Source organism: Ictidomys tridecemlineatus, chromosome 2, assembly GCF_052094955.1.
Source record: "Ictidomys tridecemlineatus isolate mIctTri1 chromosome 2, mIctTri1.hap1, whole genome shotgun sequence".
Taxonomy (NCBI): Eukaryota; Metazoa; Chordata; class Mammalia; order Rodentia; family Sciuridae; genus Ictidomys; species Ictidomys tridecemlineatus.
In genome coordinates this window covers 28,080,300-28,095,843 of record NC_135478.1, presented here as the reverse complement: position 1 = coordinate 28,095,843, position 15,544 = coordinate 28,080,300, and the positions used below count along the sequence as shown (strand labels likewise).

Below are 15,544 nucleotides of genomic sequence, written 5' to 3'. Positions count from 1 at the left end.
GTGCTGTATTATGTGTTTATCAATTTATGTACGTTGAACCATCCTTTCATCCCTTGAATGAAAGTAACTTGATCATGGTGTACAATCTTTTAAATATATTGTTAGATTTGATTTGTAAGTATTTTATTGAGAATTTTTTTGCATCTTTTTTTCATCAGGGATAATGGGCTATAGTTTGTATGTGTATGTGCATATGTGTGTGTGTGTGTGTGTGTGTGTGTGTGTGTGTGTGTGTGTACACTTATCAGGTTTTTTTTTTTAAGAGAGAGAGAGAGAGAGAGAATCTTTTTTGTAGATGGACACAACACAGTGCCTTTTTATTTTTATGTGGTGTTGAGAATCGAACCCACTCTACCGCTAAGCCACAACCTCAGCCCCCACTTATCAGGTTTTGATAGCATGATAATATTGGCGTAGACCAAGTTTGAAAGAGTTCTTCCCTTTCTATTTTATGGAATGAGGATTGTTGGTTTTAATTCTTCTTTAAAAGTCTGAGGGGCTGGGATTGTGGCTCAGTGGTAGAGTGCTCGCCTAGCACGGGCGGGACCTGGGTTCGATTCTCAGCACTACATAAAAAATAAAGGCATTGTGTTGTGTCCATCTACACCTAAAAAAATAAATGTTAAAACAAATTGTAAGTGGAAAAAAATTAAAGGTAATAAGAATTTTTTTAAAAAGTATGATAAAATTTAGCAGTTAGCCAGACACAGTGGCACACACCTGTAATCCCAGAACCTCCGGAGGCTGAGACAGGAAGATTGCAAGTTCAAAGCCAGCCTCTGCAAAAGTGAGGCATTAAGCAACTCAGTGAGACCCTGTCTCTAAATAAAATACAAAATAGGGCTGGGATGTGGCTCAGTGCTTGAGTGCCTGAGTTCAATTCCTGATACCCCCCCCCAAAAAAAATCAGCAATTAAATCACCTTGTCCTAGGCTTTTATAAGTTGAGAGACCTTTTTAGTTACTGTTTCTATCTCAATGCTTATTAAATAGATCTATTTAGGATTTTTTTTAATATCCTCTTGGTTTAATGTGGTAGGTCACATGTGTCTAGAAATTGGTTCATTTCTCCTAGATTTTCCAGTTTATATAGTTTTTTAAAAAAAATATTCCCTTATTTCCTAAGGATCCTCTTGTTTTCAGTGGTATCTGTTGTAATATCTCCTTTTCATCTTTAATTTTATTTGGGTCATCTCTTTCTTTTGATTAGTTGGCTAAGGGTTTGTCAATCTTATTTATCTTTTTGAAGAACCAGCTCTTTATTGCATTGAGTCTTTATGTTTACATTATTCTTCAGTCTTTATTTCATTTATTTCTGCTATGATCTGTGTTATTTTTCCCCCTTCTGCTGATTTTTTTAAATTTGAGATCTCCCCTATATTTTTAATGTATGTACTCAGAGCCTACATTATTACTGTGTACTTGATTCTTATAACTACTTTCACTTTAATCCATTGATTCTGCTATGTTGCATTTTAATTTGATTCTCAGAATTTTTAAATTCCCTCCTTTGATTTTTTCAGTGATCCTCAGTTCTTTCAAAAATGTATTGTTTAATCTCCATGTCTTTACATATTTTTATAGTTTCTCTTACTGTTGATTTCTAGTTTTAGTCCCATTATGATCTGATATAAGAAATTATTTTTTATATGTCATGACTAGCTTTATGGCCTAAAAATGATCTGTTTTGTGTAAAGTTCTGTAAACTGATAAAAAGAATGTGTATTGTGCCACTATTAGATGCAACATTGTGTAAAATGTCAGTTAAACCAAGTTGGTCTATAGTATAGCTGAACTCTGATGTTTCTTTTTTGATTTTTTGTCTAGATCTATTGGTGAGAGAGGTGCTCAAAGTCACTGCTGCTATTGTATTGGGGCCTGTTTTTCCTTTTATGTCCTATAATGTTTGCTTTATAAAATTGAGTGTCCCAAAATTCATTGCATATGTATTTATAATCATTATATCTTTCTTATGGTTTGAATCTGAAATGTCCCCCCAAAGCTTATGTGTTGAAAGCATGGTCCCCAATGTGGCAAGGGTCAGAAGTGGAACTTTTAGGAAATGATAGGATTGTGAGGGCTAAAATCTCACCAATGAACTAGTCCATTTGACGGAGTAATAATCTGAGTGGACTACTAGGTGGTAACTGTAGGCAGGTGGAGCATGGCTGGAGGAAGTAGGTCACTGATGGGATGATCTTGGGGACTGTATTAGTCCCTGGCTTCTTCCTGCCTCTGTCTCTGTACTTTTCACCTGCCATGAGCTGAGCTACTTTCCTCTGCTATGCCCTTCTACCATGATGTCCTGCCTCATCTCAGGCCCAGAGCAATGGAGTAGGCTGACCATGAACTGAGACCTCTGAAATCATGAACCCAAAATGAAATTTTCTTCCTCCAAGTTGTTGTTCTCGAGTGTTTTGATCACAGTGATGAAAATCTGACTAACACAATCTTCTTGATGGATTATTCCTTTTATTGATACATAGTGACCTTTGTCTCTTAGGAGTAATTTTGTCTTGAAGTCTGTTTTGTTGGATATGAGTGTAGTTACTTGCTGCTTGCTTCCAGATTCCATTTCTTGGGATATCATTTTCCATCCTTTCACTTTCAACCTGCATATATCTTCCCCAACAATATAAGTTTCTTGCAGATAGCAAATTGTTTAGTTTTATAATCCATCTATCCAGTCTGCATCTTTTTATTAGAGAATTAAGACCATTTATTTACCTTAAGGGTTATTTTTAAAAGATATGTACTAATTCCTGTCATTTTGTTGTTTTGAATGATCTACGTTCTTTTCTTTTTCCATTATTCATCTTAGAAGTAACTAATCCTTACTAATTCTCATTTACTGGTTTTCTCTTCTAGTAAGATTTATTCTTTTCTATGATTTTGTTTGTCTTGCTTCCTCTTTTATGTATAGGATTCCTTCAAGTATCTTCTATAATGCTTGTTTTAGTAATCATGAATTCCTTTAATTTATGCTTATTTTTTAAGGTCTTTATTTCTTCTTCGGTGTTGGAGGTTGACTGCTGGATATAGTTATCAAGGTTGGTGGGTTCCCCCTCTCCTCCAGGGCTTCATGCATCATTCCATGTCCTCCTGGCCATTAGAGTTTCTGCTAAGAAATCTGCTGTCATTCTAGTGGGTTTACTTTTAGATGTGACTCTGCACTAGGGGTTCTTTTGAGGTTATGTCTATTTAGAGTTCTAAATGCCTCCTGTACCTGGATTCCCATGTCTTTCCCAAAAATGCGGACAATTTCTGCTTCTTATTACTTTAAATTAGTTTTCTATACCCTTAGCCTATACCTGAAGTCTTTCATCTGTTCCCAGTATATATAAGTGTGGTCTTTTAATGGTGTCCCATAGATCTTGTATGTTCTTTTCATTCTTTCTTAAATTTTTTCCTTACTAGTATCAGAATGTGATAATTCATCAACTTTATTTTTTATTATTTTTTTTATACTGGGGATTGAAGGATTGAACCCAGGGGTTCTTGGCCACTGAGCCACATCCCCAGCCCTATTTTTTTTATAATTTATTTAGAGACAGGGTCTCACTCAGTTGCTTATTAGTGTCTTGATTTTGCTGAGGCTGACTTTGAACTCGTGATCCTCCTGCCTCAGCCTCCCAAGCTGCTGGGATGACAGGAGTGCATCACTGTGCCCGTCTTCAACTTTATTTTTAATGCCTGATATTCTTTCTTCTACTTGATCTAGTTTACTAATGCAGCTTTCTGCTGAGTTTATAATTGGACTTACTGAGCTTTTCATTTCCAGTATTTCTATTTGGTTCTTTTTCAGAATCTATATTTCTTTATTAAATTGTTCTTTCATAACCTATATTATTTTCCTTAGTTTATTCAACTATTTGTAACCTCTTTGAATTTATTGATCATTTAAAAAACCCTTCTTTTGAATTCTTGTCCAACATCTTTGGAATCAGTTACTAAAGAGTTATTAACTTTTGGTGGAGTCACATTGTCTTTTTTTTTTTCACATTTCTTGTGTTCTATGTTGAGATCTACACATATATTGAAATGGAAATCACTTCCATTTTCATGTGAAGGGCTTGTTAGGGAGCAGCCTTCTTTTTATATTGTGCCCAAAAAAATTAGTTTGTTTTGTAGTGTTGTTTCATTATGAATGGACTTCTTATTTCTTACTGTAGTTTTCCTATGGCTTTTGGCTTGCATGTTGTGTTTTGGCATGTGTGCTGTGTTAGAACCTAAGTAACCCACTTCCCTGTACATCTCCCAAGAATGAGGACCCTCTGGAAGTGCAGGCAGGTGTGCTGTAGGCAGCAGGGTATAGGAGTTCTACTCTTTTTACATAGTCATCCAATCTTGCCAGCAGCCTGAAAAGATACGGGAGGGTATGGGAACAGCCTATGCTGACGTCACTCATAGGTGCAGTATCCCCAGCTGTTGCATTGTTTCTCTCTGTTGTTGCTGTGGGAGTGAATGGCTGTGATGGGACTTCAGGCCTCCTCTGTGCCTACTTGGGGCCACATCATCTACTGGAGGCTTATCTCCCCCATCTTTAAGTTGAAGTATCTGCCAAGGTTCTAGAAAGTCAAGGAAATGTCTAGATTGAGTTGCAGTTTCTCACAACTGCGGGATGCCACTCTGCAGCCAAGTACCCACTCGACGTCCTTAAGGTGCTAAACTTGATTCCCAGCAGTACTTAGAAAGAAGAAAACAAAGTAACAACCACAAAATAAAAACAAACTAGAAGTGGAAATGCAGTAATAAGCAAATAAAAACAACTACAACATGGAGGCGCTATAGAGTCAGTCTCGACTATCTGCGACTGAAGGGATTGGGCAGCAGTGGGTCTTATGCATGAGTTTCCCATGAGTCTGATGTTTCAGAACCCCCATGCTATATATAGTATAATTGTGTGTATATATATCATAATTGATATATATAGTATATATAGTATATGATTTTAGATATGAAAACCCCATTTCTCACAGCTGGCTTCCTGTCGGTTCTAAATGGAAAGTGACTTTTGTTCCCTTATGCATCACAGACCAGTTTTCCATTGTCACTATCTGTGGGTCTCAGACATTTCAGCTCTTGACCATGTCACAGAAAAGATTTAAGGATGTATCAGGTTTGAGTAGCAGAGCAAGAAACTTATTATAATGGGGAAAGTACACAGTCTAGACTGGAGGTGCTGGCAAACTCAGTTCAGAACGGGAGAATTGCCTCTTTTGGGTCTGGAATTTGACATTTATAGAGAGATAGCAAGGGACTGAACTAGAGGTGGAATTTACACAATTCCCCACCAGTTTTCCTTGCACTTGCACGTTGCCCTCACATGTTCTAACCTTGCTACTTCTTTTTTAGAAATGTTTTTATTAGTGCTTTATACTATATATAGCAATGAGTTTCATTTTGATGTACATGCATGGAATGGAATTTGTTCCATTCCAGTCCCTAGTACTTCCTCTTTCCACTCCTCCCATCCTCTGTTTCCCTTCCTCTGCTGGTCTACCTTCTACTTATTGTTCTTTTTAATTGGTGTTATGTAGATACACATAATGGTGAAATTCACTGTGGTATAGTTGTGTATGTACATAGCATAGTTTGTTCAATTTTTATTCTGTAGTTCCTCCATTTTCGTTCTCCCTCTACCCCATTCCTCTACTCCACTGATCTCCCTTCTATTTTCATGAGATTGAACCCAGGGGCCTTAACCACTGAGCCATATCTCCAGCTCTTTTATTTTTTATTTTGAGACAGGGTATTGCTGAGTTGTTTAGGGCCTCACTAAATTGCTGAGACTGGCCTCAAATTTATAATTCTCCTGAGTCTCTGGGATTACAAGCCTATGCCTGGCTATCTCCTTCTTTTTAAGAACTTCAGTCTCATGTCTATTAAGTTGCTTAAAGATGTCCTACAGTTCATTTATGCTCTGATCTTTTTCTTCTTTTCTCTCCATATTTTATCTTGGATAGTTTCTATTGCTATGTAAAGTTCACTAATCATTTCATATACCATATACAATCTGCTGTTAATCTCATCTAGTAGATTCTCATCTCAGCCATTTGTGGTTTTCATATCTAAAAGTTTAATTTGGGTCGTTTTAAAAATATCTTTCAAGCTTCTGCATAACATTTAATCTTTAGCTTCATAGAACTGAATTCTGTGTAATAACATTTATAATAGCTTTCAATGTCTTTGCTATTTCTGCTGTCAGTTTGTAATAAGTTTTGATATAATGAATTTTCTCTTTGTTGTAGACATATTTTCCTCCTCCTTTAAAAGCTTGACAATTTTTTGTTCAGTACCAGACGTTGCAAATTTTAATTTTTTGGGTGCAGGACATATTTGTACTCCTATTAATACTCTTTTGAATTTTGTTCTGGGATGCAGTTCCCTCGATTAGGAATAGTTCTTTCTTGGTCTTATTCTTAACATTTTTTAGTTTTGTTACTGAGGGGTATAGCTCAGTGGTAGAGCACTTGCCTGGCATGTACAAGGCCTGGGTTCAATCACCAGCACTGCAAAAAGAGAGATTTTTTTTTTAGGTTGGACCAAAGCAGTGTTTAGCCTAGGTCTAATTAGTCTCCTGAAGCAAGATCCTTCTCAGCACTCTATCTATTGCCCCATGGATTATGACATTTCTTTAAACCAGGCTGGTGGAAGTGACCACTGTTCCTTACCCTGGGTGAGCTCTGACTGTTGTTCTCTTTAATGTTGTTAGCTAATCTTCTTCCCTGCCCCCCAGCTTGACTTGTTTCCTTGTATCCATATGGTGATCTGTATTCTATTGAATTCTCAAGCAGCGCCCTCTGCAGATCCTGGAGATCTCCACTCTAGTAGTACTCTTCTGTGACAACTGTAGTCACTGTGGGCCTCCTAGACTTTCAGCTCCTCATCTCAAGAGAGTCCATCAGGTTCCAATTTGGTTGCCCCTTGGCAGGTCAGAAGGAGTAGATAAGGTAATATCTGCTTTTGAGGCCTTTGAGTACTGCACAGGAGAGTCAGGATTCAATCCTATAAGACATATTGAAGCTGTATTTCAGAAGACACAGGTGACCTGAGCGAGTCCTTGCTGAATATGTTAATCAGTTAACATGTTATTAGCCCACAGATCATTGAGGAAGTTGCCCTTCATCACTCGATACCAGTATCAACTACTGACACCTCTCCAGGGCCATAGATGATTTCTCCAGAAAGGCCCTAGCTTAACCAAATGATAACATGACATAATACAAGAAACAATTGCCCCCCTTTTGCAAATTGATTTTTCTATAGAAGAGAAGGAGTAAGAAGCAGGCCTCCATTCTCAGATGACTCACCAAGATTGAAGGACAGTTGGTGGACAGAAAGTCAGTCTAGAGGTTTGCTTCTTACATGGTCCCAGACTAGCAGCAGTGGCACACTGGGAGCTTCTTGGTACTACAGAGCCACATTTACCATCAAAATCTGCACTGTGATGAAAGGCTTAGCTGTTTCATATGCATTGAAATTTGAGAAGCACTGTTTTAAGGAAATGGTACCTGTGCCCTCTGGTGGCTGGCCAGCAACTTGCAGGAAGTTTTTTTTTTTAATTTTTATTACTTATTGATAGACCTTTATTTATTTATTTGTTTATACATGGTGTTGAGAACCCAGGAAGTTTTTAAAATATTTTCTCATTTTAGGACCTTTGCACAGAACTGCCGAAACATTGAACATTTAAACCTCAATGGGTGCACAAAAATCACTGACAGGTAAGTAATGAGGATTAGTTTAGGGATAAAGTGGCTGCCGGGTGAATGAGGGGAGAGAAACATGGTTGAAAATATCTTTAGTGCATCTGCTCTTTTCCAGCACGTGTTACAGCCTTAGCAGATTCTGTTCCAAGCTGAAACACCTGGACCTGACCTCCTGTGTGTCTATTACAAACAGCTCCTTAAAGGGCATCAGGTAGGAGCACCCATTGTTTGTGGTCTAGAAAATACCCAAACAGTGAACATTCTGATGTATCTTCCTGATGAAGCCTTCCTAATAGTCCCACTAGAGCAGGGAACAGATGATGGCTCAGACAGGTTATGGGGGCTGTCTTCACTCACTGAATTGCTCATGATGTACTATATTCAAAGTCGGTAATAACTGTCTACAGGAGTACACAGGGGCGTTTTGTTTCTTGTTCTCTCAGTGAGGGCTGCCGAAATCTGGAGTATCTGAACCTCTCTTGGTGTGATCAGATCACAAAGGATGGCATCGAGGCGCTGGTACGGGGTTGTCAAGGCCTAAAAGCCCTGCTCCTGAGGGGCTGCACACAGGTACCAAAAATGTTCATGCAGCTGATTTTCTCACACCTTAGGGAACTAACTTGCTGTTGCATTTTTCCTGGTGTCCCACTTGTTCCCTTACCAAGACTTCATCCCTCTTCTGTTTTTTGTGTCCACTTAGTTAGAAGATGAAGCTCTGAAGCACATTCAGAATTATTGCCATGAGCTTGTGAGCCTCAACTTACAGTCCTGCTCAGTAAGTAGCATGCCTTTCCTGAGCACTGCCCTGCTCCATTCTCTCCCCCAGAAATCTGCTGTGGGCCTCACTGCATAACATCCGCTGCAGCTGAGATGACTGGCAAATAGTCACATTGCCAGACCTGCACTCTGGCTTCTCATCCTGTGTCTTCGTAGGATATGTCACTTTGCCATGAGATAAAAGAACAAGGCATCATCCTCAATACTGAGCCACCAACATCTCCCCTAGAAGTACTATAAATCAAGTCTTGATTAAAAAAAAAAATAGAGTATTGAGTAAAGTATCAGAGTTGCCATGAACTAACCAGGCACAATGGTGAATGCTTATAATCCTACAAGTTTGGAAGGCTGAGGCAGGGGGATTGCACATCTGAGGCCAGCCTCAGCAATTTATCAACTCCAAGCAACTTAACAAGACCCTGTCTCAAAAGGGCTGGGGATGTGGCTCAGTTAATCACCAGTACAGAAAAAGAGAAAAATTCTGTGAACTAGTCACTTACTAGTTGTTAGACCTGAATAGTTCATTATAAGAACTCAAGTGTTTTTTTTTTTCAACTTATAAATTGGGGGTAATGGCAACTGTAATATTTCAGGAGATAAAATGAAATAGCAGATGTGAAAATGCCTAGAAAAATAAATGACGTATGCAAGAGCAAGGTAGCATTTCATCTTCATCAGGGCATAGCCTGTGCAAACCTGCTGGCCCTTCCTCACTGCCACTATAAATGCTGAGAAGTACAGAGTGTGCCTTCAGTAGGTTACAGGGTTCCTCAAGGGGCATGTAGACCCTGAGAGAGTTCTGTCTCTTAAAAGCCCTTGTATTTGATCTTTAATGAATGAATACTAAATCTTTAGAGTCCCTGATGGTGGGACAGAAAACAAACCATCTTCTGGACCAGTCTTGACTATTCAAAATAAGACCTTGATTTGCATGTAGAATGACACGTGGCTCAAGATACAATGTAGGTGTGCAATTTATTTCTATATGAATTAGAGCATTTAAGTTATATGGAATCCTTATGGCTAAACTAACAAAATTCTAAGGCATTTTTAAATAACTGATTTGTTATCTTTAAAACATTTGAGGAAATATTGTTTGTATATATGTGATTTATATGGAAAATGACTAAAGCATTAATTTGTAGATGTTCAGTCAAATATAAATGTCACTTAGGCAAGTTTTATGTTTTATAATCAAGAATTTTTCGTGGGTCGGGGAGTCTTATCTATATCTATTTTGATGAATCCTGGGGGTAGAAATAGAATTTAAAGTTTTTACTCTCCATCAGTAATGCTAGAATATTTTAATGCAAATACATATCTGCCCTTATTTTAAGTTGTTAGGAAGTGCTAGTAACTGACAACCAAGTAACAGCAGATCCCATTTTTCTGTTGCTCCTGTCGAGTTCTGATGTCCTCTGACTTCTTCCTGCACTGCTTTTCCACAGCGCATCACGGATGAAGGCGTGGTGCAGATATGCAGGGGCTGCCACCGGCTGCAGGCCCTCTGCCTTTCGGGTTGCAGCAACCTGACCGATGCGTCTCTTACAGCCCTGGGTCTGAACTGCCCGAGACTGCAGTGAGTATGCAGCTCAGAGATTGCCTGTGCTGACCAAAAGGAGGAGAAGGATGGAGCAAGGGGAACAGGTGGTAGGGGAGGCAGGAGTTGTGTTTTTGCTGAGTGGACGGAGGTGAGGCAGGGTGTAACCCAGTTCATTGAGGTGGGCACCAGCAGAGTGTGAAATGGCTAGCACCAATGAATCTGAATTGTGTTTCTTGATGAGTTCACACATTCCAACCACCACCACCACCAATTTGCTTCACCTGTTAATCTCTTCAAACACCAGAGTAATCTGATGTCGAGCAGAGTGGTAGCCTTGGTCCAGATGTTCCCAGTGTCTCCTTTAAACCTGCTGCTAAGTAGGCACAGTGAGGGGAAAAGATCATAATTGCTTCTTATTTTTCATTTTCCCCAGCAGGAAGAAAGGGAGATTTTTGTTTTGTTTTGGCATTGGGGATTGAACCCAGGGGTGCTTTACCATTGAGCTACATTCCCTACCCTTTTTTTTTTTTTTTTTTTTTTTTGAGACAAGGTTTTACTAAGTTACTGAGGCTAGTCTCAAACCTGTAATTCTCCTGACTCAGCCTCCCAAGTTGCTGGAATTACAGGTGTGCACCACCACACCCAACTGTTTCAATAAATAATAATTTATTTTCTGATTCTCAAGGCAACACATTATTGCTACCAGCTGTGCATATGAAAACTACTTAGGGCTAATATTGCACTCATGTGCCAGGTGTCTTTATGAGCGATATCTTATCCTCAGTACATCTCTGAGTAGTTACCACTATTCTCATTTGTTCTGCAGAGGAGAAACAGATACAGAGGAAAGTCATATAATTTGTCCTGGGTCACATGATGATTAAGAAGTAAAGATAGAATTTGGACTTAGGGTTTGACTTTCAAACTAGCAATCCTAATCTGCAGACAAGAGGCAGAAAAATTATTTTAACTTTTTATATGACAGTGAAATGGATCCATTTTTCATATCAGTCATGTAACTTTTAAGAATCATTTATTTTGTATTTGGATTTTTTTATTAAGAAAGATTCTAGATAATTTTGATATTTCTGCTTCATAGAAGGAATTTGGGTGGTCAAAACTAGTCAGAGGACTGGGGATGAAGCTCAGTGGCAGAGCATGCACTTAAAATGCATTAGGGCCTCAGTCTAATCCCTAGCACAGAAACAACAAAAGACCAAAAACAACCCTGGTCAGAGAACAGGTTAAAATTATTGTTAACTTAGAAATGTTATTCATGCATTCATTCCTATTAAGCATGAATAATTGAGAATTATGTGTATGTAGGTGTGTGTGGTACTGGGCATTGAACCCAGGGGTGCTGTACCACTGAGCTATATCCCCACCCCCTGCCTCAGCTTCCCAAGTCTCTGGGATAACAGGAATGTGTCACTGTGTCCCTCACCAAAAATCGACTCAGTTTTTCATTGCCTATAATTGTTTTAAATTTCCTGTAACTTGGAATTTCAATGAATATATTGTAATATGATTTTGTTACATAAATTAATTTTAATTGTATTTTATTTATTTTTTAAATGAAATGCAATATTTTTAAAATATATTTTTAGTTGTCAATGGACTTTTATTTTATTTATTTATTTATATGTGGTGCTGAGGATCAAACCCAGTGCCTCACTCAGGCTAGGCAAGTGCTCTACTACTGAGCTACAACCCCAGTCCTTTATTTAGTGACTTTTAAAATAAGTCACTAAATATTAGAGTATTATTTCAAAACCAACAATGTGGTTGTGGGGAAGATTCTTGGATTTACTATGGGAGTTTGGGATGAGTCTTTAGGGCCTTGGACAGGTCCTCCCTAACCCTCAAGCAGGCCCTCATCTGTTCAATTGGGACAGTCCTTGAGTTTTACAACCCTTAGAGTGATTGACAGAGGCAAAGTGTCAAAGAACAGAACAACATCAAGAGTGTGCAGCGGAGCATAATGTTTCTATTGTTAACCTGTTGGTACTTTTTTCTCCCCTGCATGTCCCCTTCCCAGAATTTTGGAGGCTGCCCGATGCTCCCATTTGACTGATGCAGGCTTTACACTTTTAGCTCGGGTAAGGCATAGATTTTTAAACAACAACTGTAATTCACCGTCCTAATTCAAAGTGACCTGGGGTGGTTGTGTGGTGTGCAGAAATTAGCTTCAGAAAAGACGAGCACAAAGCCAAGTAGAATCCTTGGGGTAAGTTTTACATTTTTTTCAGCTAGCCAGAAATCTAGGAAGATAGAGGATTCTGGAAAGGGCCCAAGCCTCCTTCTTACTTGAACAGGTGAGGCCGCCCTGAGAGGAGCTTCTTCTCCTGTAAGAGATGCCATTCCTACACAGACCCCAGTTGGCCTCTCTGCAGCATCCCCTAACTAGGCTGGGCTTGCTCCATTTTCTACATTGTCTGCCACAGTGACCACCAAGGTCACTATGAGGCTCTTTCTGGGCTTGTTGCAAGGAGCCAGTGTCCTTCAGGGGATGCTGATATATTCTTCTTCCTACCCTACCCTCAACCCCACCCACCTCCCCAGTGTAGCTGAGCTCCTCATTCCCTGTCCTCCCAGAGCCTGGCCTATGATTAAAATTTTCCTGCTAATGTCTGAACCACTGGGAAAGTGCTCTTTCAGGTTGAGAGAAGAAAATGCTGCCAGAGCAGCCCTATTTCCATTTTCAAAGTGACTATGACTCAAAGGGCACAAGCTCAGAGATGCTGAGTAGCTCTGGGAACAGACCATACCCCTTAATGGAAAAGAACAAGGACTTTGGTTCATACTCAGGGGGACAGGTAAGTTGCAGGTGTTGCCTACACAGCAGGGCATGTCTTGTGTACTCTTTCAGAATTGCCATGACCTGGAGAAGATGGATCTGGAAGAATGCATCCTGGTGAGTGGAACCCTAAGAGCCCTGAGGGCTGCTCCTCAGTTACTGCTAGTAGCATCACACAGCTAGGGACATAGACTGCCTGTTGTCCCAACCCGTTTTGCCCAGTATAGGCAGTGGGACTTGGGAACTCATTAGGGCCATGGCAGTGGGATATGTAAACTTTTGGCTACTTGCAGTCATCAGGCAGAGTTATAGCAAAGAAATTCAAGATGGCTTCATCTTTTGCCAGACATAAAAAACAAGGTCTCCTCTTATTTTTCACAGAACTTGAGAGAGAAATAAACTAATATATCCAGCGATGGGATGACTCTAGAGAGAATACTTCTTGCCCATTCCCTCTTTGTTCTTTTCCCCTAAGTCCCTTTTAGGGCACCGTAGGGAGACCAAACTGTTACAGTTGAGCATCTCCAGGAGTGGGCAGATTGGAGGTTGCTGGTAAAGACAGGAGCTTCCAGCCGGAGTATGCCTGGATGAGTTTTTAATTCTCTTTTGCACCTTTTGATTTCCATGTTCAGGAGAAGCCAGGATTAGGTATTAAGTTCTGGTGTAGAAGCTACACTGACACAGCGTGTTTCTCTCCAGATAACCGACAGCACGCTCATCCAGCTCTCCATTCACTGTCCTAAGCTACAAGCCCTGGTGAGTCTTTTGAGTTTTTGTGACATTATTCACCTCTTAGGAACGAAAGGACCCTCCCATCACAGCAAAAATCACTGTGGGTTCTCTGTCCATCATGGTTCCAGAGCTTAGAATTTCTAAGCTCTACCAGCTGGGCTAACTTGGGAAGCAGGATATCTGGATATTACTGCTTTCCCCCAGCAGGGACCCGTGTCCTGGTCACTTCACTCAAGTTTGTGTTTGTCTTGGCAGACAGGGTGAAAGCAAGATGAAATGTTACATTCCTCAACAAGTTTGGGACCATCCTTCTGTTGTATTTCACATCTGTTCTTCTAGGGGGGGAAAGGAATGAGACCATTTTCTTGGATGTATATTTACACCTTTTGAAAGATGCAAAATGAGTGCCTGCCACTCTTAGCCACGAAGACATCTCACTCACATTTCACTCCTGTCCATCTGAGCCTGGAGAAGGGGAGGGTCACTGTCTGCTGAGCAAGCCACTGAGTGGAAGTCTACCGTACCCACAAGATGCCAGCCATATGATGCAGGCACCATTCAGAGCCCCATTTTATAAGTGAAGAAACTGAGACTCAAAGTGGTGAAGGGACTTGCCCCACAGTTACACAGCTGCTCCAAGTCCCCAGATCTCTTGGCCTTTCCCCAGTCTGGTCTTTCTGAGGCCCACAGGTGCACACAGCCAGTTTTTCTTAAGCCAGCTTTCCCTCTGTCATCTTTGAAAGTTGCCCTCTCCTCAAGGGCTTGAATTCTGTGTCATCATTAAAGCTCCATTTGGCCTCAAGTCACTCTCCCACCAACTTTCCTTATTTCTACTTTCCCTCTGGACACTTCCCCTCAGGCATAAGTGCAAAGGGGCTTCAGATACCTGTGAGAGCAGGCTGCAGGTTCCACGCTGTCAGAGGATGTCCTCCAAATAGTTGGTGTTCTCCCCTGCAGGGGGGTTTCTGGTGATGGAAAACCTTATCTATCTTGTCCACTATTTTTATACAAGCTATTTCCAAAAACAGGACAGAGGTTAAAAAAAAAAAACTATAAAACCAGAAGCTCCAAATAAAAAATCAAAAATATTTGAACATAAAGAATTATTAGCAGAAAAACAGGAAACAGTTGCAGTTGAAATCTTAACATAGCCTTGAGATTTTAATAGCCAAGATAGATGAATGAGAAAGGTATCTGTTATTCATCCAGTTCACTCTACAAACATTTCTTGAGGACCACCATGCCAAGCACTCCTCTAGTGGTTAGAGACCAAGAAGATGACTCATCAGGAGAGACCACCTGCAATGTCAGAGGATCCACATTTGAGGGACACTTGAGGAGCACTACCCACTTTGGTAAAGGACAGTACTAAGATCTCCTCTGTTGACCCCCAAGCAAAGCTGAGCACAAGTTAGAGCACATGTGTTGTGTGAAGTGCGTTTCTACTGCAGCAGGTCGCACAGTGTGCATGTGCAGCCAGCTCAGTCTGCCCTGGCATAGTGGCACCATGCGAAGGATCGGGCACGGCTTCTAGCAGGGCCTTTGGACTGAGTGCAACGTGAAATAAGTTCTCTTCTCTGCAGGCCTCGTGTAGGGACAGGAGGTCCCACTGGAGCAGCCCAATCTCCACTCAAAAGGAAACTCACGGATCTGAGGGAGAGTGAGTGCTGACCATGACAGACCCAGGCACAGGCTGCCAGGGGCCCACAGCGGGTTCCACCCCAGCCTCCAGAGATCAGTAGAGGAAATACTGTTGGGGGAAACACCATTTTGAATTTTGAAATGTGTCTTTTATCTTTTACTAAAGATCTGCAAGCGGGAAGAAATGAGGAAAGTGACCACCAGAGTGAATGAAGCCAGGTGACTACTTCAGCTCAGTTCCCAACACTCAGGTTTCCCAGGTTCTCCTTTATGTGCAAGAGAGGCTAGTGGGTACATATACCATGGGCTTCCAGGAGTGACTCTGTGATCTTCACTGGAGGAA

General features: G+C 40.5%; 1 protein-coding gene across 14 annotated transcripts in view; it reads left to right on the top strand.

The window, feature by feature from the left end:
• The window catches only part of Fbxl2 (F-box and leucine rich repeat protein 2), a 138,606-nt gene that overhangs the window by 62,341 nt on the left and 60,721 nt on the right, over window positions 1-15,544 (top strand). For 5 of the 14 annotated variants that reach the window (XR_013434368.1, XM_078038217.1, XM_021731895.3 and 2 more), the window contains 8 exons: window positions 7,658-7,726; window positions 7,827-7,922; window positions 8,155-8,281; window positions 8,412-8,486; window positions 9,937-10,067; window positions 12,070-12,130; window positions 12,901-12,945; window positions 13,528-13,584. Coding sequence is in view for 12 of the 14 variants with exons in the window: in XM_078038217.1 (XP_077894343.1) it covers window positions 7,658-7,726; window positions 7,827-7,922; window positions 8,155-8,281; window positions 8,412-8,486; window positions 9,937-10,067; window positions 12,070-12,130; window positions 12,901-12,945; window positions 13,528-13,584 (661 nt within the window). In the remaining 2 variants the exon portion in view is untranslated. The other 9 variants (XM_040289922.2, XM_078038221.1, XM_040289917.2 and 6 more) reach the window with 8 other exon arrangements.